The following is a 26,837-nucleotide window of genomic DNA, read 5'->3' as shown; positions in this document are numbered from 1 at the left end:
TGGAGGTTTGTGACATTGTATACGAGGCAGTGATCAAGACCATACCCAAGAGAAAGAAATGCAAAAAGGCAAAACAGTTGTCTGAGGAGGCCTTACAAATAGCTATGAAAAGAAGAGAAGCAAAAGGCAAAGGAGAAAAGGAAAGATATACCCATTTGAATGCAGAGTCCCAAAGAATAACAAGGAGATATAAGAAAGCCTTCCTTGGTGATCAATGCAAAGAAATAGAGGAAAACAATAGAATGGGGAAGACTAATGATCTCTTCTAGAAAGTTAGAGATACCAAGGGAATATTTCATACAAAGATGGGCACAATAAAGGACAGAAATGATATAGACCTAACAGAAGCAGAAGATATTAAGAAGAGATGGCAAGAATACACAGAAGAACTATACAAAAAAGATCTTCATGACCCAGATAACCACAATGGTGTGATCACTCACCTAGAACCAGACATCCTGGAATGTGAAGTCAAGTGGGCATTAGGAAGCGTCACTATGAACAAAGCTAGTGGAGGTGATGGAATTCCAGTTAAGCTATTTCAGATCCTGAAAAATGATGCTGTGAAAGTGCTGCACTCAGTATGCTGGGAAATTTGGAAAACTCAGCAGGGGCCACAGGACTGGAAAAGGCCAGTTTTCATTCCAATCCCAAAGAAAGGCAACACCCAAGAATGCTCAAACTACCACACAATTGCACTCATCTCACATGCTACCAAAGTAATGCTTAAACTTCTCCTAGCCAGACTTCAACAGTTCGTGAACCATGAATTTCCAGATGTCCAAACTGCATTTAGAAAAAGCAGAAGAATCACAGTTCAAATTGCCAACATCCATTGGATCATTGAAAAAGCAAGAGAGTTCTAGAAAAACATCTACTTCTCTTTATTGACTACGTCAAAGCATTTGACTGTGTGGATCATGACAAACTGCGGAAAATTCTTCAAGAGATGAGAATACCAGAACACCTGAGCTGCCTCCTAAGAAAGCTGTATGCAGGTCAAGATGCAACAGTTAGAACTGGACATGGAACGACAGACTGGTTCCAAATCGGGAAAGGAGTACGTCAAGGCTGTATATTGTCACCCTGCTTATATAACTTATATCAGAGTACATCATGAGAAATGCTGGACTGGATGAAGCACAAGCTGGAATCAAGATTGCAGGGAGAAATATCAATAACCTCAGATATGCAGATGACACCATCCTTATGGCAGAAAGCGAAGAAGAACTAAAGAGCCTCTTGATGAAAGTGAAAGAGGAGAGTGAAAAAGTTGGCAACATTCAGAAAACTAAGATCATGGCATCTGGTCCCATCACTTCATGGCAAATAGATGGGGAAACAATAGAAACAGTGACAGAGTTTATATTTTGGGGCTCCAAAATCACTGCAGATGTTGACTGCAGCCATGAAATTAAAAGACGCTTGCTCCTTGGAAGAAAAGCTATGGCCAACCTAGACAGCATATTAAAAAGCAGAGACATTACTTTGTCAACAAAGGTCTGTCTAGTCAAGGCTATGGTTTTTCCAGTGGTCATGTATGGATGTGAGAGTTGGACTATAAGGAAAGCTGAGCACTGAAGAATTGATGCTTTTGAACTGTGGTGTTGGTGAAGACTCTTGAGAGTCCCTTGGACTCCTAGGAGATCCAACCAGTCCATCCTAAAGGAAACCAGTCCTGAATATTCATTGGAAGGACTGATGCTGAAGCTGAAACTCCAATACTTTGGGCACCTGATGTGAAGAACTGACTCATTGGAAAAGACCCTGATGCTGGGAAAGATTGAAAGCGGAAAAAGAAGGGGACGACAAAGGAAGAGATGGTTGGATGGCATCACCGACTCAATGGACATGAGTTTGAGCAGGCTCTGGGAGTTGGTGATGGACAGGGAGGCCTGGCGTGCTGCAGTTCATGGGGTTGCAAAGAGATGGACACAACTGAGCAACTGAACTGACAAAGTATTTCACTTCAGTTAATGTGTTTCAGAATTAATATTATTCAGTTTTAATTAAACTAAGCCTCAAAATATGATCAAGGAATACTTACAAAAAGGATCTTCAAAAAACCCACAGATACAAGATAATATGATGCAAACCTGAGCACATGTGAAAACAGCCAAGTGATCCTTTATCTAACCTCATCTGAGTTCTCTGCCAGTCACATTTTGATGTAAAAACAGTAGCAGTCTAATAAGAAATTGGCTGAAAAGAGGGAAGAATTAAGATAACCATTCTAAATACAGATTTATATCCACTTGTATGTAAAATAAACATGAACAGGGAAGCCCACATGAAAAATGCCTTGAGACATGAAGATACCAGCTAATGATAGTGTGTGTGGGCATGCATGTATGTGTGTGCATGCACACCCACATGCATGTATGCATACTAAAATCTTTTCATCAATAGTGGCATGTGGTCAAAAATACTTAGAGACAACTGCTCTAAGCAGAGGATCAAGAATTACTGGGTTACTGTTGTTCATTACTGGGCTTTTGGAGGAATAACCAAAGGATATTGGGCGTGGGCTGGACATTTGTCAAACGTGGAGAGCGGAAATTGGCTTTGTTAAGGAAAAGAGAGTGACCTGGAAACAATCCTAAGATTTTCCAAGCCCTTGGTGAGAGCTGTGGTCAGCCCTAAACAGCTGGTGGCATCTTCTTTCTGAGGACTCCCTAAAACAGCTCCCTTCTTTTAAACTCATCCTCAGTTTCCTTATCTGTAAAATGGTGACAAGGTTAGGGGGGCTGGGGTGAGGTGCTGGGCATACTGCCTGCACATAGCAAGGGTGCTGCTGGGGCAGCTAGTCTGATTACCAGCCAGACTATTTGTTAAGCTTTTAGAACCAGAAGAATACTATATACACATTGAAAATGTTACAACAAATACAGAAAGAAATGAGAATCTCCCCTAATTCGCCTCATTTTTAGTATGTTCCTGTTTCCATAAATGGCTGCGGAGAACAGTCTGAGATACTACTTTTAAACTGATTTCTCTTCATGGGTTTTCCTGTGTCAATACGTTCTTTGTAGAATCATTTGCAATGGCTGCATTCTGCTCCACTGGTAACTGTCCTGTACTTAATACATCAGACCCCCTGTCACCTCCATGGCTTCTTCCTTCGCATGGTGAGCCCCTCCCAGCTCTGACCCTAGTTTCTGTGTCCAAGGGGCACCTCCAGCCTAGATGGGGTTGGAGGGAGCACAGGCCTGGATCTCCAGGATCAGCCAATGGCTCCCAGGTTCCTTCCAACCCTGCAGGTCAAGAAGAACTGGCTCTCACTTCCTCTTCCATGGTCAGCCCACAGACATGCACACACAGGCACACGAGACCCTCAGCCAGAGCCCAGCACAGATGCCCCAGGAGACCCTCTGCCACATCCACATCTGATGCCTGATGGATGAGTGAGCGAGAGAAGGAGGGAAGGAGAAGGGAGAGAGGGAGGAGAACGGGGAGCAGAAGGAAGGAAGTAGGGAGGGAAGAAGGGAGGAGGACAGGCTGTTTGGACATACCTCCAAGCTCCCGCTCTTTAATTTCTTTCCTTTGAACACTCTTGCCAGGCCTCCAAGCTCAGATCAGAAGCCCCTCTGTGCAGTCCTCTTAGGCTGTATCTCCAGCTGCATGGTCTTGCTTAACTTTCACAGCAGCCCTTGTGAGGGAGGTCCTATTTTTACTACATTTTGCAGATCAGGAAACTGAGGCTTGGCAAGTTTCAATAATTTGCCCAAACAGTGACAGACTTTATTTTCTTGGGCTCCCAAATCACTACAGATGCTGACTGCAGTCATGAAATTAAAAGATGCTTGCTGAGTGCCAAAGAATTGATACTTTTGAATGGTGGTGTTGGAGAAGACTCTTGAGAGTCCCTTGGACTGCAAGGAGATCCAACCAGTCAATCCTAAAGGAAGTCAGTCCTGGATATTCATTGGAAGGACTGATACCAAAGCTGAAACTCCAATACTTTGGCCACCTGATGCAAAGAACTGACTCATTGGAAAAGACCCTGATGCTGGGAAGGATTGAAGGCAGGAAAAGAAGGGGATGACCGAGGATGAGATGGTTGGATGGCATCACCAACTCAAGGAAATGAGTTAGAGCAAGTTCCAGAAGTTGGTAATGGACAGGGTAGCCTGGCATTTTGCAGTCCGTGGGGTCGCAAAGAGTCAGACACAACTGAGCAACTGAACTGAACTGAGCTGAGCTCCTTAGAAGAATAGCTATGATGAGCCTAGACAGCATATTAAAAAGTAGAAACATTACTTTGTCGACAAAGGTCCATCTAGTCAAAGCTATGGCTTTTCCAGTGGTCATGTATGGATGTGAGAGTTGGACTATAAAGAAGGCTGAGCACCAAAGAATTGATGCTTTCAAACTATAGTGCCGAAGAAGACTCTTGTGAGTCCCTTGGGCTGCAAGGAGATCCAACCAATCCATCCTAAAGAAAATCAACCCTGAGTATTCATTAGAAGGACTGATGTTGAAGCTGAAGCTCAATACTTCGGCCACCTGATGTGAAGAGCTGACTCAAAAGACCCTGATGCTGGCAAAGATGGAAGGCAGGAGGAGAAGGGGACAGAGGATGAGATGGTTGGATGGCATCACCAACTCGGTGGACATGAATTTGAGCAGGCTCTGGGAGATACTGAAGGACAGGGAAGCCTGATGTGCTGCAGTCCATGGGTTGTAAAGAGTCGGACAAGACTAAGCAACTGAACAACAAACACACAGTAGGAAGAGGAAGACGTGGGGTCTAAGCTCCTTCCTAACTCCTAATCATTGAAGGTCCTCAGACTTCCACAGCCCAGTGGGGCCCAACACAGCCCTTGGAACCAGAACCAGGAGTCTTGTGATCACTTCCCATTCCTGTACTCCATCTCCTCTGAGAATGTGAACCTCCCAGACAGTCCGTGCCCTAGCAGAGGACCACATTGCAAGCACTCGAGGAGTTTGAATGAAGAAATCCTTTCCTGCTTCAAGGTACTAGCCACAGACTCCCATTAGATGAGAGAAGGCTCAGATTGTGGAAAAAGAGCAACCATTTTACAGCACCAGCTGGTGTCACAGCCTTGGTGGATTTGAAAAAAATTCAGAGAGCAACTGAGTTCTCTTTGTTAAACCTCCGTGTGTCCTGGCAACCAGATTTTGGACAACATGAGGCAGGAAGAAGTGGGTGGAAGAGGCAGAAGGTGGGGCTCCCTTATTCCTGAGGGCCTTTGTGACTGGTGGGGTTCAGGCTTTTTGAAGGATCGTGAGCTGCTCTCAGCTCCCTGTGGAGCCTGGTGATTCCTCTGGCGAGAGCAGTACCCTGGATTCCACTTTGGTGAGAGCTATACCAGGCTTTGTCCCTGGCCCCTTGAGCACAAAACACTCTCCAATTCTAGCTGAGAAAGTGTGCCAGTCTGGAAGGTGCAAACCCCTGGCTCTCTCTGCATAGAACTGACGCTCTCTTTGCTAAAACCACCAACACTTCTTGGCAGAAAGGGTGGTGGCAACCAGTGGCCTGCCGTCTGCTTAAGCAGAATGTTCTACTCCCTGCTTCTGACAGGCTGAAAGTAATCAAACTCTAATAAATATTGCTTTTAATAAATCCCTCTTGCATGACTTTCTCCAATTAATATGGACTAATTATACATATTGAGCCTTCATATAAAGCCCCAATTATGTGACAGATACTGTATTGGGCACTTTTTGTGAATCATTTAATATTTGTGAAAGCCCCTCCAACTTTTATTTATGCCCATTTCACAGATGAGAAAATGGAGGTACACCAAAGCTAAATAACATGCCCACGTTTGCCCAATGAAAGGTGTCAGGACCTCCCTGGTGGCACAGTGGGTAGGAATCCATCTGCCAGTGCTGGGGACATGGGTTCAATCCCCGGTCTGGGAAAATCGCACATGCACCGTGACTCCTGAGCCTGCGCTCTAGAGCCCATGAGCAGCAGTTATCAAGCCCGTGTGCTGCAACTGCTGAGGCTCCATGCCTCGAGCCTGTGCTCCACGACAAGAGAAGCCCCCAGTCTCTGCAACTAAAGCCCGAGCACAGCAACAAAGACCCATCATAGCCAAAAAAAAAGGGTGGCAGAGTCAGGTCTCAAACATGCATCTTTCTGACTCCAAAGTCCATGCCCTTTCCTACGGTGCTATAGTGGGGTCTCACTTTGCATGTGCCCCCTTCTGCCATGTACCCTCCTCATTCCAGGCTTAGGCTGCTGATGTCCACCAGCCTGGCTTAGTTTTTGTAAAATGCTCTTGTCTGCCATGGGTCACAGTGTAGATGGCCCAGGGCACCGTGCGGGCATGCGTGTGTGTGTGTGTGTGTGTGTGTGTGTGTGTGTGTGTGTGTGTGTGTTAGAGAGAACACATGCTTGAGGGAGCAAAGTGTCCACATGAGACAGTGCCTGGAGACTCTTTGCATTATTGCAGGTTGGAAAGAGTTCCTCAGATTCCCAAATCAGATTCTGACTTCAGTCCCTTGGCTGTGTCATTTCCAAGAGTTATAATGAGCTGGATGGATGAACTGGCATGTATCTGAAACTCAACCAGGACTTATCTTGTTACCAGCTGGAAGCTCCCCTGTATTAGTCAACTTAGGCTGCTATAACAAAATACCGCAGGCTGAGTGGTTTAAACAACACACGTGTATTTCTCACAAAGTACATGGAGGCTGGGAAGTCTAAGATCAAGGTGCCAACAGACTTGGTTCTTAGTGAGAACTTTCTTTCTGACTTAAAGATGATTATCTTCTGGCTGTGTCCTGCCTCAAATGGCAAAGAAAGGCTCTGGCCTCTCTTCTTATAAGAGCGTTAATCCCATTATGTGGGCTTCCAAGGTGGCTCAGGGGTAAAGAATCTGCCTGCCAATGCAGGAGACACAGTAGATGCAGATTCGACCCCTGGGTCAGGAAGATCCCCTGGAGGAGGCCATGGCAACCCACTGCAGTATTCTTGTCTGGAGAATCCCATGGACAGAGGGGCCTGGTGGACTAGAGGCCATTGGGTTGCAAAGAGTCAGACATGCATGCATGAAATCCCATCATGCATGACCCTACCCTCATGACCTCATCTAAACCTCATTACCTCTCCAAATACCATCACATTGGAGGTTAGGGTTTCAACATATGAATTTGGGTCGGGGACATCTTTTCAGTACATAGCTCCCTCTCCCAATACCAGTACAGCTGACCAAACATCCCAGTGATCTCTGGATGACTGCAGACTTCCCAGAGCCATCCAGGCAGCCTGGCCAAGGCTCCAGGAGGCCTATAGCCCATGGAGGAGTAGTTACCTTGCTATCTGCCCTCTGTCCTCAGTGAGGGGTGTCTGTTGGCTCCATCTGCTGCTCCCCTTGCTCCAAGGGCTCCAGGGGAACCAGCGAGCCCCTGGACTTCCAGCCCCACAGAATGGGCGACAATGGTCACCTCTTTCCAGGGGATGCTGGCTGCTCCTTAGCAGAGTCCCTGGAGCTGGCACATGGCAGACCTGCCAAGGTGCCAGCTCCCTGTGTTGGGGCAACTGAGAGGGAAAGAGGTAGAGGATGACACTCTAGTTAGGAAGAGAAAATGTGTCAGGAGGATCCTGGAGAATAATTCCATGGTGATCCTTGAAAAAGTTCAAGTTTATACTGGTCTGCAGTTCCTTATCTGCACTTCTGGTATCCAAAGATCTCTGAACATTAGACATTTGCCTTAATCTAGTTGATGGCAAAAGGTGAGGTGAAGCAAAGTGTGACATCTGTATTTATTCCACCTAAAATGCCTGTCCCTATTTCCTGCCCTGAAATCTCAAGGTGGCTGGTTGTAGAGTGCAGCCCCAGACTAGGAATTCCACTGGAATCCAGCAGGGGAGGGATTCTAATGCCAGCTTGTAGTCGAGGCTGTTTGAGCACCATATTGGAAGCTTGGAAAGAAACAGCTGATAAGCAGAAGCAGGACCTTTGGGCATCGTCTTTTAGATAATTAAAGCACACAGAAATATCACGTCCCTGTTAGCTCAGTTGGTAAAGAACCCGCCTGCAGTGCAGGGGACCCCAGGTTGATTCCTGGGTCAGGAAGATCCCCTGGAGAAGGGATAGGTTACCCACTCCACTATTTTTGGGCTTCCCTTGTGGCTCAGCTGGTAAAGAATCTTCCTGCAATGCGGGAGACCTGGGTTCGACCCCTGGGTTGGGAAGATCCTCTGGAGAAGGGAACAGCTACCCACTCCAGTATTCTGGCCTGGAGGATTCCATGGACTGTATAGTCCGTGGGGTCGCAAAGAGTTGGACACAACTGAGTGACTTTCACTTCACTTCACTTCAGTGTCCAATGCAATCCATCCCACAACTATAACTATAACAGCCACAGAGAAGTACAGTTTGGCCTTCCTGAACTTTCTGCTTTGGCAGTAGTGAAGCCATCAGCATTAGAGAGTGTCATGGGTGGGGTGTTGTTAAAAAGCGGAAAACCTGGACAGAAAGACAGACACGCACAAAGGGGAGATGATGTGATGACTGCAGCTATGCTGCCACAAGCCAAGGACTACAGGGGCTGCCAGAAGCTGAAAGAGGCAAGGTAGGTGCCTTCTGCAAGGTTCAGAGGCAGGGTCACCCTGCTGACAACTTGGTTTTGGATTTCCATCCGCAAGACTGAGAGGTGATAAATTTCTATTCTCAGCTCCCGGTGTACCACCCTCTGCCTTATATACTCTTCTCCAGCTTCTCCATCTGGCTCACCCTCATCTGTCCCCTAGAAGTACCCTGCATCCCTTCTGTGAACTCTGTCCTGCCCTGAAGACTGGGTCAGGCATGCCTTTGGGGTCCATGCACCTTGACAAGAGCAACTATATGGGGCCTTGTGCGGGCAGCAGGAGCTCTGGTCCCCCTGTTGACCCCTTGCCACTGTGGGAGCTCCTTGGGGGCAGGTCCAGGCCCCCAAAGGCCCCAGCAATGAACTGGATAGCCCTGAGGTTGGCTTGTCAGGAACTCCCTGTGGCCCTCTATCAAGTGAGGTGACCCACCTGTTTCTTTCTGCAGGAACTCTCCAAGCTGGGCCTGGGGAGTGACATGCAGGTAGAGCTGCAGATTCTTCAGCTGCCGGTGGATTACAGGGAAGTGAAGCAGAAGGTCACCAGAATCTGGGAAGATCTTCGACCGCAAGTAAATGATAGCTAGGGAGGCAGAGGGGATGGGAGTAGGGGGTGGTCTGATTATGTGTGGAGGCCCAGAGCCTGTGAACCCCAGGACCCTGGTTCTAGGGTTGATGGCTCAAGTGTACCCTGCCCTCTGCCCACCAGTAAGGGCCCAGACAATTTCAAAACGGTCTGTTTATAAAAGTTTAAGATTAAATACAGAGTAGAATCTTAGAATAAGACTCTGGAAAGAGAGAAGGAGGAGAAGAAATGGAAGCTTTATTCCCAGCCTGGACTCAAAGGCAGTTTCCACTAACAGGGAGGCCCTTGGGTTAGTCCCAGCCAGGCCCTGGCAGAGCAGGTGGGTTGTGCAGTGTGGTGAGAGGCAAGGGCCTCTTGGCCCAGGAGAGCATTTGGAGGGTGGCCCCCACCGGGAGATGGGAGTGTGGCCCACCTGGGGCGGGCCATTTCATCACTCCCAGAATATTTCAACAGAACAGAGTTACTATGCAGGAAACTGGTACAAACCTCCCCCAGATAAGAAGACCAGATGATGTTAATAGAACATACTCCACCAGACCATTAAGATGATACCCCAATGTTTTGATAATATAATGAGCTAATTTTTTCAAAGAGGGAAAATAATCACTCAACATATTCTAACAGTGTTTTATTAGACTGTTACTAACTTCCTTTATTAAAGTTTCATAAAAGAGATGGAAGCTTCCAGGGAAAGACTAAGCTTCTCCTGGGACAGTCTTTAGATACCAGCTGGGACACCCCCCCCCCCCCAGGAAAAAAGGGAGTGCACTGCCCTATACGAATATTTTGAAATAGGAAAATATTTAAATTAGATGCCACATAGATTTCTATCCAGTTATTTTTTGTTCCAGCACATTCATCAAGGGGAGCAGGCAGGGCATGGGTGTGATGGTGGCACATTTTGGGGGTTGGGGTGTCTCGCCCTCCAGAGCTCTCCCTCTGAACCGTCTGGAGAGCAGAGGAGACTTCAGTTTCCCTAACCTTCTGCTTCCACATGTGCTCACACAGTTCGTTGTGCATGTGGGCGTGGACCCCGCCGCCAAGGCCATCTTTCTGGAACAGTGCAGCAAGAACCGAGGCTACCGGGACGCCGACATCCGGGGTTTCCGGCCCGAGTGTGGCGTGTGCCTTCCGGATGGCCCAGAAGTGATTGCGTCAGAGGTCAGCATGAAGGAGGTCAGCCGGCGGGCGGCAGTGCAGGGCGTGGAGGTGGCCTTTTCCCGAGACGCGGGTAGGTGCGTTCTGTTACTGGGTTTGTGGGGGAGGCGGAAGGGCTGACGTGGCCTCTGACCAAACTTCCTCCCAGGATGTGCCATCCAGCTGGGTGCTGGGGGCTGCCCAGAGTCATCATGCAGACCCTCACGTTGTTCTCTTCTGCCTAGGACTGATTCTGAGGAGCCTCCCACTCACTAGCCTCTGGTGGCTGGCGGAAGAAAAGGGGTGGGTAGAAGATGTTGAGAGCCGCTAACATTTTGTGGGTGGTTTTCTTTGTTGGTTTTTTTTGCAGTATTTTATTCTTTTTTTTTTTAATTGGAGGATAATTGCTTTACTATATATATATATATATCGCCTCACTCTTGAGCCTCCCAGCAACTCCCCCCCCCCCCCTGCCCCCACACCCCTCTAGGTCTCACAGAGGCCAGGCTGGGCTCCCTGCCTTATATAGCAGCTTCCCACTAGCTCTGTTTTACACTTGGTGGTGTATGTATGTCAATACTACTTCCCCAGTACATCCCACCCTCTCCTTACCCCCGCTGTGTTCACAAGTCTCTTCTCTACATCTGCATCTCCATTCCTTCCCTGTGGCTAGGTTCATCAGCATGGCTTTTCTAGATTCCTACATATGCTTTAATATATTATATTTGTTTTTCTCTTTTCCCACTTCACTCTGTGTGACAGGCTCTAGGTTCATCCACTTTACTACAACTGACTAAAGTTCATTCCTTTTTATGGCTGAGTAATATTCCATTGTGTATGTGTACCACAACTTCTTTATCCATTGGACATCTAGATTGCTTCCATGTCCTAGCTGTTGTATATAGGCTGCAGTGAACTTTGGGGGTGCATGTGTCTTTTTGAATTGTGGTTTTCTAAGGGTATAGACCCAGTAATGGGATTGCTGAGTTACTTTTATTTATTGCAGCAAAGTTGTGAATTGACCATTCTAGTTTAGCCTCAGGTGAAGATTAATTTTCCTTTGTTTCTCCAGATTCTCACCCCCTCAGTTCAGTTCAGTTCAGTTGCTCAGTCATGTCCGACTCTTTGCAACCCCATGAATAGCAGCACGCCAGGCCTCCCTGTCCATCACCAACTCCCGGAGTTTACCCAAACTCATGTCCATTGAGTCGGTGATGCCATCCAACCATCTCATCCTCTGCTGTCCCCTTCTCCTGCCCCCAATCCCTCCCAACATCAGAGTCTTTTCCAATGAGTCAGCTCTTCGCATCAGGTGACCAAAGTATTGGAGTTTCAACTTCAGTATCAGTCCTTCCAATGAACACCCAGGACTTGTCTCATTTACAATGGACTGGTTGGATCTCCTTGTAGTGCAAGGGACTCTCAAGACCCCCTGAAAGTGAAAGTGAAAGCGAAAGTGAAGTCGCTCAGTCATGTTCGATCTTTGCGACCCCATGGACTATAGTCTACCAGGCTCCTCCATCCATGGGATTTTCCAGGCAAGAATACTGGAGTGGGTTGCCATTTCCTCAGGACCCTCTAGGAGGTAGTTAATCCTCCTTCAAAATAATGCATGAAGAAATCATTACTGAATTAAATCATATGAGCCTTACTCAAGCCCTAGCTAGCCTTGGAAGGTTCTTGCTTTATTCAGTGGCCAGCGAATTGAGAAGCAGGAGCTAAGTTCACAGACCAACTCCTTGCCCACCTGGTGAGAGGTATTTAATTTTAAAGATAAGACAAAGGGAGGAGGATGAGGCTAATGATGGGGAGGCATATGCATAGTCTACCTGGGAAGGCTTTTTCCAGGGAGTAGGATGTCACTCTCCTTTTATCCTTTTTATGGCCCTTAGTGGCTGGTCCTGGCTACCAGTAGGTGTGTCATGTTAAGAATATTAGGCTAATTTAGTAAAATTAATGTATAATGAGACTCAGGGTTTGTTGGAGGTCAGGTTCCTGGTCATCTTGGTCCCAACTGGTACCATCTGTTTTTGTTTGTTTGTTTGTAGCTTTCTTTCTTATCCCTGGATCCTTTAACTTAACTAGTTACTGCTTCTCATTCTCGAGGGCCACTGAAGGGCAAAGGTCTGACTTCTGAAGCTGCTTCCTGCTGAACATGAGTGCCATTTTCCCCTGGATTAGGGGAGCAGAACTGTTCCTGACTACCCTAAAATAAGTCTAATTGTCAGCAAACTGCAATCACAGTTGTTTGTACACTTGTGTTAGTATCATCTGAAGCTTGATGCCTTCAAAGTCATCAAAGTCACATTTACTAAGGAAGTTGACAAGACAAGGCCCAGAGATAAGCAGGAAGATAATGACAATTAGTGGGGTAAGAAATGGAAAAAGCCAAGTTAACCTGGGAAGACCCTGCTTGACTATGTTCCAGATGGACCTTGGGTCTAGACCTTGTGTGTTCTATCTGGATAACCATTGAGCTTACTCGTATCTTTTTTATGTTTATCTCAACCAACTGAGTTATTGACATATATATAGCAGGTTTTATTAATAACTGTGCTGGCTTCCACTTGCTCAGCAAGGAGACAGTCAAGGGCTAGTCTTATTCAGAACAACACTTGTTAGTCCAGAGAAGTATGGAGTTCTTGTAAGGCATACCCTGTGTTTTTAGACAAGTCTTTAAAGGCCTGGGTGAGATTTTGCAGAGGGATTTCACTGTGTGCAAACCTTCCCCAGGGGGCCACTAGTCTGAGAGAAGTCCCTACAGCTGCCAGAATGAGTCCTGCTGCCCTTTTATCTTGGGGCTGGGTGATCTTATGAATGATTATGCCTAGGTTCTGAAAACTTAGCTGCCCTAGCATGCCGTGTCTCCAAGATTGGGCTTATCTAAACAAGGATGGACTAGAGCCCACCCCACAGAAGGGAAGGAGGAGTTAGAGTTGTTCTGATGGGGCACTTGGTTTATTCTCAGGCCACAGAGGAACAGGTACCCATAGGCAGCATAGGTTCTGGGGAGTTGAATCACATTTGAAAGTGGCTAGCCCCAGAGGGTGCCCTTGCAGGGTGAGGAGGGAGGCCCACCTGCATAGTGGGGGTCACTGAGGAATTCTTGACCAGCGGCTTTTCACTAGGCCTTAGGAGGGCCATATACTAACTGTCTGACAACTGGCATTTTCCATCTGCAGTAAGTCCATCTCCCATCTGGTCCTTGTGGGTGTTCATCAAGTCGGTGCAGAGGGCAGAGTGGGTGAGATTTCCATAGGAGTCAATCCCAAGGCACTTAAATTGTGGGGTAATAGAAGAACTTGTGGTCAGAGTCCAGAGTAATCCTAGGGTATTATTGTAAGTCCCTCCTTTTCATGGGGGTGTTTAATAGGGGCAGTGGCGGCAGGCCTGATCATAGCGGTGGCCCTGTGGAGTACGTGCTTTGTGTTTGATAGAGGGAATCCAAGCAGAGAAGCTGCTTTAGGGATGGGATATAAACTTCAGGAGGAATAGGTTTGCTATGCTGTCCCTCACTCAGTTGTGTTCAGCTCTTTGCAACGCCATGGGTGTAGCCAGCCCAGCTCCTCTGTTCATGGGATTTCTTGGGCAAGGATATTGGAGTGGGTTGCCATTTTCTTCTCCAAGGGGAGGGATAGGTTTAACAGACCCATGAGCCAAGGTGAGAGTGAGGTTGTCATTCTTAGGGGTAAAATGTAATACCTTTAATCCATAGGTGTCCCTTGGAGAGTGGGGGTGACAGATTCAGCACTGGGATAGCTTTTGTCAGCAGGCTATAATTCTCAAGAAATTTACCACCGAATCCCCATTCTTCACAGATGGTTGTAAGAGATAGAGCTGAGAAGACAAGAAAGAATAGACAATAATGGCCACTCATCCTGCCTCCAATATTGTTATTCCCTATATCCAGCATGGAGAGAGGAAATGTTTACCAGTAGGAGGAGGTTTGGCAGAACAATGGAAGCCAAATAAGACAGTGGCAATGACAAGGCCAGCTGCTAAGCCTGTCTGTCACATTACTTACTTATTGGTAGGGTTAGTCCGTTTGAAAAGTAACATAAGATCTGTGACGGGTTCACACAGCTGTAATTGAGCAAGTGGCTCAGTCACTTCCAGAGCACAGGTGTTGACTTCACTCTGGGATGGTGGCCCACAGAGTTATGCCCTGCAATTGTCAGGCACTGAATTGGTCATGATTATAAGATAAAGTCCTGCCCACTTGGGGCGGCCTTCCAGGTGTTCAAATAAACAGGGGACAGAGGATGTAAAACCATGTCAGAAGGGGAAGGCGTGCAAAGCTTTGATTTTTTTTTTCCCCTCTGTAAGGCATATTTCAGTCATCCATGTCCCTAAGGTCGACTTTGTAGGCAGGTCCTTCAAGAATGGGCCTCCTGTACCTGATCTCATACAGACTTAAGCCAAGCTTTCCTTTAGGGGCTAATTGCGTTCTGAGAAGTGCTGTGGGGAGAAGAGAGATCCAAGTTTGATAAATCTCTTGACATAGTTTGGCTTAATTTCTTTTGAGAGTTTGATTTATTCTTTTTACTTTTCCTGAGCACTGTGGTCTCATGTCTGACTCTTCGCAACCCCGTAGACTGTAGCCTTTCAGGCTCCTCTGTCCATGGGATTCTCCAAGCAAGGATACTGGAGTGGGTTGCCGTTTCCTTCTCCACGGGATCTTCCTGACCCAGGGATCGAACCTGCGCCTCTGCTGTCTCCTATACTGGCAGATGGATTCTTCACCACTAGTACCACCTGGGAAGCCCAAGAGGGTTGCCACCTCCATTTAATTCCCAGTGCTCTAGAGATTTCCTTAGTAATTTGAGAAACAAAGGCGGGCCCACTGTCACATTGAATAGATTTAGGGAGCCCAAATTGAGGGATTATTTCCTTGATCAGGGCCTTAGAAATCTCTGAGGTAATCTTGGTTTGGGTCAGGAATCTAGCCAAAGGTGTCAGTCAAAACCAGCAAGTATCTGAAAATTTCCTTGTGCCCAGGAAAGTGAAAGTGAAGTCGCTCAGTCGTGTCCAACTCTTAGTGACCCCATGGACTGCAGCCCGCCAGGCTCCTCCATCTATGGGATTCTCCAGGCAAGAGTACTGGAGTGGGGTTGCCATTGCCTTCTCCACAGGGCATTACTGTAAAATCCGTTTGCCAGCTTTGACCTGGCTGTGTGCCTCTGTATGAGGTGGGGGTCCCTCCCTTGACTTTGGAGGGGTGAGTGTTGAGGTTATTCTGGAGGCAGAAAGGGTTTGCTTCAACCACCTGTTTAAGGAGACTTCAGAAATTGGGAGTAGTGATGGATGTGATAAGCCATTGATATAGGGTCTCCTGTCTGTAATATTGGGCCATGTGGCGCTAGTGGTAACGAACCTGCCTGTCAATGCAGGAATACTACAAGATGCTGATTCAATCCCTGGGTTGGGAAGATGCCCTGGAGGAGGAAATGGCAACCCACTCCAGTATTCTTGCCTGGAAAACACCATGGACAGAGAAGCCTGGCGGGGTACAGTCCATGGAGGTCATGAAGTGTCGGACACGACTTAAGTGACTTAGCACAGCACAGCCTGTGATATGGCCTGAAGTGCCCATTCAAAATGGCTTGAAGTGCAGTAGCTTGAAGAGCAACTGCCCATGATTGTTAACCATCCATTCCAGGTATTCTGGGCTTTTAAAACAGGCCCATCACAAAGCCTTTTCTCTTTCTTCTGGGGGGTATATGGGAGGTAAGAGTTAGGATCTGGGGGTAGCGACGGCAGTGGCCTTTGAAGTCTATCCCCGCCCTCTGCAGCTTGTTTAGAAAAATAGGCCTCAACCTGACTCAGAGGTCCCAGTTTTTGTGCAGGCACCCCCAGGGAAGTTTCTCCTCCTTCAGCTGCATATGGATGGAAGGCGTGTCTCAGCTTGGATAAAGCTAAGCTGGGGGCTCTCATGAGATGGTTTTTCAGCTCCAGGAATGCTCAGTCACAGAGTCAAGAGAGTCAAGGTCCTTCCCTTTTAATTGTTCATTCGAGGGCTTAGCAATTAAGCCAGCACCAGGGACCCACACATGGCAGAGCCGGGCACCCCAAGAACCCTGGGGCTGTTTTCTCTTATGAGGGGCACCATCTGGCAAATCCACTCTTTCCTCTTCTTAGATACTGCCCTGTGTCCCTTTTCTGTTATTAAATCCTAAGCATCTACCCGCTGGAGGGAGATTTGGGCTTTTTTCCTTTGAAACTTTATATCCTCTCTCTGCCAGATGATTTAAGGCGTTAACTTTGTTATGGTCAGAAAGCTCTTTGATGGGGCTGGCGATTAGAATTTCATCCACATATTGAAGGATAGTCCCCTGTTCAAATTCAAAGTCACTGAGATCCTCAGCTAAAACCTTTCTTAAAAGGGTGAGGGAGTTTTTAAATCCCTGGGGTGGAATCACCCAGCACAAGTGGTGTTTTCTCCTGTTGCTTAGATCCTGCCATTCAAGTGCAGAAATGTACTGAGGTTACCAGGCTAAGGGCACATAAAAGAAGGTGTCTTTTAATCAAAATCTAGCTAAGTGTATGCTCAGTCACTTTAGTTGTGTCTGACTCCTGGGGATCCTATGGACTATAGCCCGCCAGGTTCCTCTGTTCAAGGGATTCTCCGGACAAGAATACTGCAGTGGATTGCCATGCCCTTCAGGGGACCTTCCTGACCCAGGGATCGAACCCACTTCTCTTAACATCTCCTGCACTGAAGGCAGATTCTTTACCACTGGCACCACCTGGAATACCAAATGCTCTTGGGGTTTAGGGTAGAGAGTACAGTTTGAGGATTTGACCTCACTGGGTGAATTTCTTTCCTGTCTGTATTTATAGCTTGGAGGTCATGAACAAGCTGTTATCTCTTGAGTTTTTTTACTGGCAGAATAGGACTGTTGAAAGGGCACTGGCAGGGTCTAAGAAGCCCTTGTTTGAATAGACTTTCTATTATAGGCTTAATGCATGCTAGGGCTTCTTTGCTTCATGAGTATTCTTTTTATTTTTTGATTTTTGTCAAAGCTTGTTGTTGTTCAGTTGCTGAGTCCTATCAGACTCTTTGCGACCCCATGGACTGCAGCACACCAGGCTTCCCTGTACTTCACTATCTTCCTGAGTTTGCTCAAACTCATGTCCACTGAAATGTAGTAAGTCGCTTCAGTCATGTCTGACTCTTTGAGACACAACGGACTGTAGCCCACCAGTCTCCTCTGCCCATGGAATTCTCCAGGCAAGAACACTGGAGTGGGTTGCCATTTCCTCCTTTAAGGGATCTTCCCTGGTGACTCAGAAGGTAAAGAATCTGCCTGCAATGCGGGAGACCCAGATTTGATCCCTGGATCGGGAAGATACCCTGGAGGAGGGCATGGCTACCCACTCCAGTATTCTTGCCTGGAGAATTTCATGAACAGAGGAGCTGGCAGACTGCAGTCCACGGGATGGCAAAGAGTTGGACATGACTGAGCAACTAACACTTTTCACTTTCATGTCCATTGAGTCAGCGATGCTGTCCAACCATCTCATCCTCTGCTGTCCTCTTCTCCTCCTGCCCGCAATCTTTCCCGGGAAGGAGAGATTTACTTATTAATTTTTTTAATATCCAACTATACTTTATTAATAAAAAATGAATTGATCAACAAAGAAATATATCCAAATATATATATATATAACACTTTATTTTTATGTACCTTTTACTCCTAAATGATGATCTGGATGATAAATTATGTGGTCACCTCACCTGTAAATGTAACCATGACTTCCCAAGTTGGGTACCGTGAGTCTCCATTCCCTTCTCTTTTTTTTCATTGAGATATATAGTTGCTGTACAATATTATATAAGTTACAGGTGTACCACATAGCAATTCACAATCTTTAAAGGTTATGCTCCATTTACAGTTATTATAAAATATTGACTGTATTCCGTGTGCTGTATAATATATCACTGTAGCTTATTTTATACATAATAGTTTGTATCTTTTAATCTTCTAACCCTGTCTTGTTTCTCCCTCTTTCCTCTCCCCAGTGATAACAGGAAAGAGAGATTTAAACTAGCCTCACATTTTTTCCAGAGTCCCTTTTCTGGCTAAGCACCATGAAAAATCCAACATAGGGGATCTCATCCCATTTTCTTTTTTAACACTGGCAATAGCAACCCAATTAAAAAATAATTTAGAGAGCCATTCGTTGGCCAGCTTTCTCCACCCACCAGTTTACACTATGCAGTGTTTACAAAGTGTTTACACTATGCAGCTATGCAGTGTTACCAAAGAAAGTCAGCCGTCTCCTTGTTAGTGGGCACTACTCAAAGAGTTTATAGTTACGGAGACTGTACCTGAGCATTATTCACTGGAATAGAGACTGGGTTACCCATATCGAGGAGTCCTTGTTTCTAGTCTCTTTTCAGCTTCCCAGTGGCCTCTTCCTAGGGTTGGTGACCATGTGGATCCCACAGGATTGGCCCACCCCAAGTGGTTTGGGAGCTCTAACTGCAACCTGAACCAGTCTTTGCAGGGGCTGGAAGGGGAGACACTGTCCAAGAGGGTCTTAGTTAGAAAGCCCCTCTGAAGTCAGTGACTCAGTGTTCCCAGACCCACTGTGAGGCTGTAGGAAATATCTGATGTAGGTGACTACTTTCAGCAAGCGGTTTCCGGAGACAGGGTGAAGCGGGAGTGGGAAAACGTCCTCTAAGTCTGCGGGCCCCAGCCTTTTTGGCACCAGGGACCAGTTCTGTGGAAGACAATTTTTCCACGACTGGGGTGGGGGGAATAGTTTCAGAATGATTCAAGTGCATTACGTTTATTTTGTACTTTATATTATTACTATACCAGCTCCACCTCAGATATTCAGGCATTAGATCACAGAGATTGGGGCCTCTGCTCTAAATCATATAAATTGCTCAGATAAAGATCCCATCCAGTTTGATCTTCTTGCCAGGAACCAGTCCAATCAGGTAACCAATTGTCTCATCACCCTCTCCCCTTACCAGGGGATTAGCTCAATTTAGACAACCAACCACCCAGTCCAGTCCTCTAGAAAGAGGTATGGCTTCAACCAGATGGCTCTACAACCAACCCTGGCTTTATTGGCTGAAGTTGGGTCAGCACCCGGCAGTTGGGTCAGTCAGTGAGTTCAGTCACTCAGTTGTGTCCGACTCTTTGTGACCCCATGGACTGCAGCACGCCAGGCTTCCCTGTCCATCACCAACTCCTAGAGCTTACTCAAACTCATGTCCATCGAGTCGGTGATGCCATCCAACCATCTCATCCTCTGTCATCCCCTGCTCCTCCTGCCCCCAATCCCTCCCAGCATCAGGGTCTTTTCCAGTGAGTCAGTTCTTCGCATCAGGTGGCCAAAGTATTGGAGTTTCAGCTTCAGCATCAGTCCTTCCAATGAATATTCAGGACCGATTTCCTTCAGGATGGACTGGTTTGATCTCCTTGCAGTCCAAGGGACTCTCAAGAGTCTTCTCTAACACCACAGTTCAAAAGCATCAATTCTTCGGTGCTCAGCTTTCTTTATAGTCCAACCCTCACATCCATACATGACTAGTGGAAAAACATAGCTTTGACTAGATGGACCTTTGTCGGCAAAGTAATGTCTCTGCTTTTTAATATGCTATCTAGGTTGGTCATAACTTTTCTTCCAAGGAGCAAGTGTCTTTTACCTTTGTGGCTGCAGTCACCATCTGCAGTGATTTTGGAACCCCACAAAATAAAGTCTGTCACTGTTTCCATTGTTTCCCCATCTGTTTGCCATGAAGTGATGGGCCCGGATGCCATGATCTTCATTTTCTGAATGTTGAGTTTTAAGCCAACTTTTTCACTCTCCTCTTTCACCTTCATCAGGAGGCTGTTTAGTTCCTCTTTGCTTTCTGCCATGAGGGTAGTGTCATCTGCATATCTGGGTAGGCCAGGCTTCCCCAAATTGTTGCAGGCGTCATCGCTGTAGATATGCTGGGGCGGGGGGTGCTCCACTGATCCTCGGCTGCTTTTCCATCTCCAAGTTAATTTATCTCCAGTGTCCCTCACTGGCCCAGCGGTCAAGAATTGGGGCACATGGTTCAGTTACTTAGCTGGCTTTGTTGGCCTTGGGTCAGTGAGTAACCCTGAATTAATGGACAAAGTGTGCCCCAAGTTAAACCCCAGAATATGTTACTGAATTAAGCTGTATGGACCTTGCTCAGACCCTCTCTGCCTGCGCTGGAGAGGTTTCTTTTTCCCACTTGGTTTCAAGCTTTGTTCAGCAGCAAAAGTATAGAGAAGCAGGAGCTAAGTTCACAGACCACCTTATCACCCACCTGGTAAGAGGGATTTAATTTTAAACATAAAGACATAGGCAGGAGGAATGAGGCTGGTGATGGGGTGGCATATGCTCTAGTCTCCCTGGGAAGGGTCAGGGTTTTTTCCAGGGAGTGGAGTGCTGCCCCCCCTTTTAACCCTTTTTTGTTCCTTAGTGTCTGGTCATTTACCTACAGTGTCATTTAATATGCTAATTTGGAAGAATCAAGGTATAATGAGCCCCAGGGTCTGTTGGTGGTCAAGTTTGTGGCCATTTTGGTCTTAGCTGGTTCCATCTAGTTGTTTTTTTTTTTTTTTTCCTTGCGTATCTCTGGATCTTTTAACGTAAGAATTTATGTTAACTCCTGCTAAAGGTGGGGGTTGGAGGGTTGTGAGCAAAGACCTGAAGCAACTCTGACAGTAAAATGAGTCAAGGTAGACAAGAATGAGGAGGGTCTGCAGGCTGGGGAGAGAGTATTTTGGACTCCTGGGGTGGCAATCTGGTGCCTCCCAGGGATCAGCCATGCGCTGGACACAAGGCCTGGAGCCAGCCTCTCCATGGCCCTTTCCCAGCAGCAGGTTCTTTCTGTGGCAGAAGCACAGAGCCTGGGTCTCCTGGGTGGCGGGTCCCTCGTGCTTTGGAGCTGAGGTCCTGCTGCTTCTGCTTGTGTTTAGCTGAGGTTCGAGGCTGGTCCAAGGAGTAACCTGGCATTTTGTGTGGTTGTAGGTATGTCTGCGATTATGCCTACTACCTGTCTTTGCATCATGGAAATGGGCGCGCGGCGCTCATCCACCTTCCTCCGTTATCTCCTTGGCTGCCTGCCAGCCTGCTGGGAAAAGCCCTGCAGGTCATCATCCAGGAAATGCTGGAGGAGACTGAGAAGGCCCGGGCTCCAAACCTGGTTCACCGGAAACTCGGCCTGTGCAGTTCCAGCCAGGGAGAACCAACTGGGGGACTGCTCCTTTAGAGAAAATTAAATGCTTCAATCCTGTGAATAGAGTTCAACTGTGCTTTGAGAGGCTTTTTTAAAAAATTGCTTATAAAACAGTTTACACAGAGGAAAAATGTTCTCAATTCGCTCAACGAAATCACAAAGGGTTATTTTATTGTCAGAAGAAGGAAGAACACTCTGAAAGGCAGACATTTCATAGGGGATTAACTAGCTTCAGTTATGGTTTTCCTGACAATAAAATGAAGTGCTAGTAATGTCTTTTTCCCCTCTTAAAGTCTATGTCTCGGGCCTCTGTGATTCCTGACTACTGGGACCTCTGCTTCGTTCCCCAGAGCCCCATGTGGTGGGATGACCTGTGACTGGCCGACCCTGGGAAACACGGGTGCAGCCACCACTGCGGGCGCCCCACGCTGGTCCTCTGAGCCTGTGCATCCAGGCGCTGCAAGCGCCCGCTGAGCCACCGAGTCTCTAGTGTTTGGGCTTTTTCTAACTTCATAAAAAAAAGTCATAAAACATACATGACATGAAATTCATCATTTTAACCATTTTTTAGTGCTCAGTGGCGATATGTACATTGACTTGGGCAACCCTTGCCACCATCATCACCCCGAACTGAAACTCCACGCTCATTAAACATTATCTTCTCCCTTCCCCCTGTGGCCCTTGGCATCCACTATTCTAGCCTCCCTCTCTGAATCTGACACTATGCTGCTGCTGCTGCTGCTGCTAGTCGCTTCAGCCCTGTCTGACTCTGTGCGACCCCATAGACGGCAGCCCCCCAGGCTCTCCTGTCCCTGGGATTCTCCAGGCAAGAACACTGGAGTGGGTTGTCATTTCCTTCTCCAATGCAGGAAAGTGAAAAGGGAAACTGAAGTCGCTCAGTTGTGTCCGACTCCTAGCGACCCCATGGACTGCAGCCCCCCAGGCTCTTCCGTCCATGGGATTCTCCAGGCAGGAGCACTGGAGTGGGGTGCTATTGCCTTCTCCAATCTGTCACTCTGGACACCTCATATTAATGGAACTTTTGTCTGTTTGTGACTGGCTCATTTCACTTAGCAAAATATCTTCAAGATTGATCCATGTGGCATGCATCAGAATTTCCTTCCTTTAAGGCTGAGGCTTCCCTGGTGGCTCAGAGGTTAAAGCATCTGCCTGCAGTGCAGGAGACCCGGGTTCGATCCCTGAGTCAGCAAGATCTCCTGGAGAAGGAAATGGCAACCCACTCCAGTATTCTTGCCTGGAGAATCCCATGGAAGGAGGAGCCTGGTGGGCTACAGTCCATGGGGTCACCAAGAGTCAGACATGACTGAGCAACTTCACTCACTCACTCAGTACCCCATTGTATATATAGACTACATTTTGTTTATCCATTCACCTTTCGATGGCCACTGGGTTGCCTCCACCTTTTGGCTGTTGTGAAAATACTACTGCTATGAACACTGGTGTGCAAATATCTCTTAGAATCCTGGTTTAGTTGTGTGTGTGTGTGTGTATGTGCATGTGTGACAATACCTAGTGGGATTGCTGGATCATATGGTAATTCTGAGTTTACTTTTTTGGAGGTGCTGCTATTACCGCTTCTCATGGTAGCCATGCCATGTCACATTCCCTCCATATTGTCTGGCCCCAAAACAAAGGTTAATAGCTGGGTTTAACTCTTCTACTGTGGACAGTATTTTCCTGCCTTTTGAGAAACAGAACCTCCCCTTTACATCTTTCATTTTGGTTTATGGCACTGTGCCAAGCTGCTCACAAGGTTTTACTTTTCCAGTGTGTTCTAGGGGCAGCTTTCCATTGGAACCCCTTTGGCCGTTTTATATTTTGGAGGAAGAGCTGAGCTCAGGGAAATTCCTTGTTGTGTTGGTGTGCTCACACTGTAATTTTCTACTTAATTTCATTTAAAGAAAGATCATCACTTAATGCCCAGATTTATTCAGTGTAAGAAAAAGCAGCTGCACCTTAGTAATAAAGGAACTGGGCCAAGGAACACACTTTACCATTAGCCCTCCAGCACACTCCTGTGTTTGCAATAGATTCTACAGGACCCCTTTGCAAATGGAACGGGCTCACGTGACATAGAACAGATCAAAGTCCTACTGTAGCAGATCAAAGGGCGCAAGAGGGGCGGGGCGGTCTGGACACCAATCACAGGTCTGGCTGCACGGCTGTTAATGAGGAGAGCCTTCTGCGACTGTAGGCAACCACCTGCTACCCAGAGCCCTGGGCCACTCCCCCCACCCCGCCTTATTTTAAGCTCATCTCAGGATAGTGGCACCAGGCCTCCCCTGGGACCCAGCTCCGGTGTTATTTCAGATGGTAAAATGCGTGCAGCTTGGCGCAAAGCAGACGTTTCGATGTCATCAGTCAGAGGCCCAGAGCTCTTGATGAACACCCGTCATCTCCCACCCGCTGTGGCCTCCAGGGTTCTTGCGGGAGCAGCCAGAGACCCGTTCAGCTCGTGGTCTAAGTGATCTGCCATCCCCCCAATACACACTGGGGTCTCTTTAGTTACGGCTGAGGTGCGGGCAGTTCTGAGACGGTTTGAAAGCTGACACAGCTTCAAAAGGCTCAGCCCTGGGTCGGTCATTTAACAGCTGCGGGGTCTTGGACGTGTCTGCATGTTTTCTCATCTATAAAACAGAGGAATAGAAATCTTTCCTTTGCAGAGTTACTGTGAAGACCTGGTGAGAGAACGGATGTGAGCGTCCATCAGTGGTGAGAGCGCGCTGCGTGTGGGCTCATAGCTGGACCTGAGAGTGTGGATACAGGAGGAGTTCTGCAGGACTGTGGGCTGGAGCAGGGGCGCGTTGGGGAGAGGGTCTCACACATCTGAGCCCCAGCACCTTCATCCTCAGGAGACCCTGCTGCTCCCCTGGCTGAGGACAGGCGCAGACTGCGCCTCTGCAGCCTGGAGGCGCAGCGCACCCGCCCGGGGTGGTGGGAATCTGGGCTCCTTCCAGAGGCGAGATGCCCACCTGAGCCGCACATTGAGCCTGCTGTGAGTCATGGGTCCTCTAGTGAAGGTCTCCGGGTGCCAGGCCCTCCATGACCACGGGAAGCAAAACTCCAGGGCAACACCAAGAGTTGAGAGTCCCGTTTCTTGTTTTTAGGTCCAAGTCCTTGACACCAGGTCGTAAGCAAGCATAGCCTTTCATTTACTTGTACTGCCTACACCTGGCTAGTTAGCCCCCTTTGTCCAGTAGCCTGATTTTATTACTGATGTATAACATCCCATGATCAAAGTCTAATAAATGATCAGCTTGTCTTCCTGATGTGTTAGGTTTGACTCTAAAACATGTACAGCTTGTTTCCTTAAAACATGTCTTCACACTTCCTACCATGACATTTCCTCTGGCAGAGATAATGATCCCTGGATTTGCAGAGTCTCTGGGTCAGGGATTCGCAGGTGGAGCTAATGGTAAAGAACCCCACCTGTCAGTGCTGGAGACGGAAGAGACGTGGGTTCAATCCTTGGATCCGGAAGATCCCCTGGAGGTGGGCATGATGACCCACTCCAGGATTCTTGCCTGGAGAACCCCGTGGACAAAGGAGCCTGGTAGCTACAGTCCCTAGGGTCGCAGAGTCGGACAGGACTGAAGCGACTTCACACAACATACTGGGGTAGGCCAGGATCATCGGCTGAGAAGCAACTAACCCGTCTCTGCAGCACCAGTGAGCTGTGAGCACCCTGTGTGCATGTCCGAGGCCTTGCCTGTACCCCTCAAGGAGGTGTGCGTGCCGTGAGGGACCAACAAGGACATTAAAGTGTGAAGAAAGTCCTTTGCCCCAGAATCGCCCAGACGAAACCTGCCCTGGACTGACTTTTGTCTATGGAAAAGCCTACACAGCAGTCAAAAATCCAGTACAGGTGTCTATATTTTATAGAAATTCAAAATTTCTTCTGGCTGACGTAATGGAGAGACTAGCTTTCATGTTCACCCGTAATTCGCATGCCGAGAAGTTTCCGCTGTCAGAAACGGGGTGAAGCCTTCACGCAGAACACCTCCCAGCGCCACGTGTGAACACACACACCACCCATAGCTCAGCTTCCCTGCTCAGAAGTGTGGTGATTCTTCCAGAAGGGATGGGGAGGGGCAAAATCAGAGACCAACATGCATACAGAATTCTTTTATTTAACTTAAACCATGTAGTACTTTAACTACTAGAAAAAAGCAGAGTAAGAGAAACTAAAGTTGCCTTAGCTTCAGCCATTCAAAATAGACAAAGTTTCTTTTTTTCGGTAATGTAAAGAATCCAGAGTATATCGCAATAACAGGAATAAATTCTTACAACAGAATATACAAAAAAACATTTTGAAATTTTTTTCATCTACTGATTTTTTTATATAAACAGGAATTTTTTAGGAATAATTTATACACAGAAAGTCATTTTATGTAACAAATTGGCCATGTTATTACCTTTTTTAAAATTTTTTTACTTTTTTTTAAAAAACTTTTTTTTAAACAAGAAAACTCAGAAAATGCATTATTTGTGATGCATCCATTCCATCGTGCCTTCTGGTTTGATTTTTTTTTTTTTGTCCCAGAGGTAGACAAACTCTGGCAAAACCCCCAACCTCAACCTCACTGGCTTAGAAAGCAGACAGGTGTCTTTGCCAAGCATCCATCACCTGTGGTTGTGTCTGCACAACACCAAACATCCAAAGGAAAAGTGCAAACAAAACCCAAATTGTTTCTGGACCTTTCTCCCATGTAGCACAGAACACCCAGGTGTTTCCAGTGGTGGGGATTTTGTGGAGCTGTGTTGATATGGCCAATAACCCACTGAGAGCAGGAAGAAATGAGTCAAACTTAAAAAAGATCTTGAATGTGTGTAGTTTTTATTAAAAAGTTTTGTTTTCTATTGAAAAACATCTTATGTTCGGTGTTCTGCCTCAAATAAAAACAGGGTCTCTTCTTTGTCATAGCAAAGCATTAATCATGATATGAGGCATGGAAGCAAATGGCCTGCGTGCGCCAGAATTACCATCTTTCTGCAGCAGTCTGTGTGCTGTGCTCATTGTGAAAACCAGGAGCCGTGCGATGGAGTCCTTCCATCTCGAGGCACCGCCTAACAGTACAGCTACCAGCCAGCCCAACGGTGTGGACGGTGCCGCGGCACTGCGGGGCTGCAACACCTCTGCGATTTGCTTGGCCAATGAGGTTCTTTCAGTCTGTTAAAGTAGCTACACTCCAAAGGGAAATGAGCAGTAAAAGATGATCCCCTACCCAACCAGAGGGTTCTGGAAGACCAAGATACTGAAGATACAGAACTACTTCTTAAATCATCATTCCTTTGTTATAAACTAGGGCACAAAGCAAG

The 26,837-nt window shown here is 47.1% G+C and overlaps 1 protein-coding gene across 2 annotated transcripts in view; it reads left to right on the top strand.

The window, feature by feature from the left end:
• The window catches only part of PGPEP1L (pyroglutamyl-peptidase I like), a 79,221-nt gene extending 57,452 nt beyond the window's left edge, over positions 1-21,769 (top strand). The window contains exons 3-5 of one of the 2 annotated variants that reach the window (XM_020910913.2): positions 9,012-9,134; positions 10,157-10,379; positions 21,290-21,769. In XM_020910913.2, the coding sequence (XP_020766572.2) occupies positions 9,012-9,134; positions 10,157-10,379; positions 21,290-21,540 (597 nt within the window). In that variant the 3' untranslated portion in view covers positions 21,541-21,769. Of the gene's footprint in view, positions 1-9,011; positions 9,135-10,156; positions 10,384-21,289 lie in introns of both variants that reach the window. The other variant, XM_020910914.2, reaches the window with a different exon arrangement.
• Positions 21,770-26,837: the final 5,068 nt, after the last annotated feature.

This window comes from Odocoileus virginianus, chromosome 16, assembly GCF_023699985.2.
Source record: "Odocoileus virginianus isolate 20LAN1187 ecotype Illinois chromosome 16, Ovbor_1.2, whole genome shotgun sequence".
NCBI lineage: Eukaryota > Metazoa > Chordata > Mammalia > Artiodactyla > Cervidae > Odocoileus > Odocoileus virginianus.
Note: the sequence above shows the minus strand (reverse complement) of the source record. Positions and strands in the feature narration are given on the sequence as shown.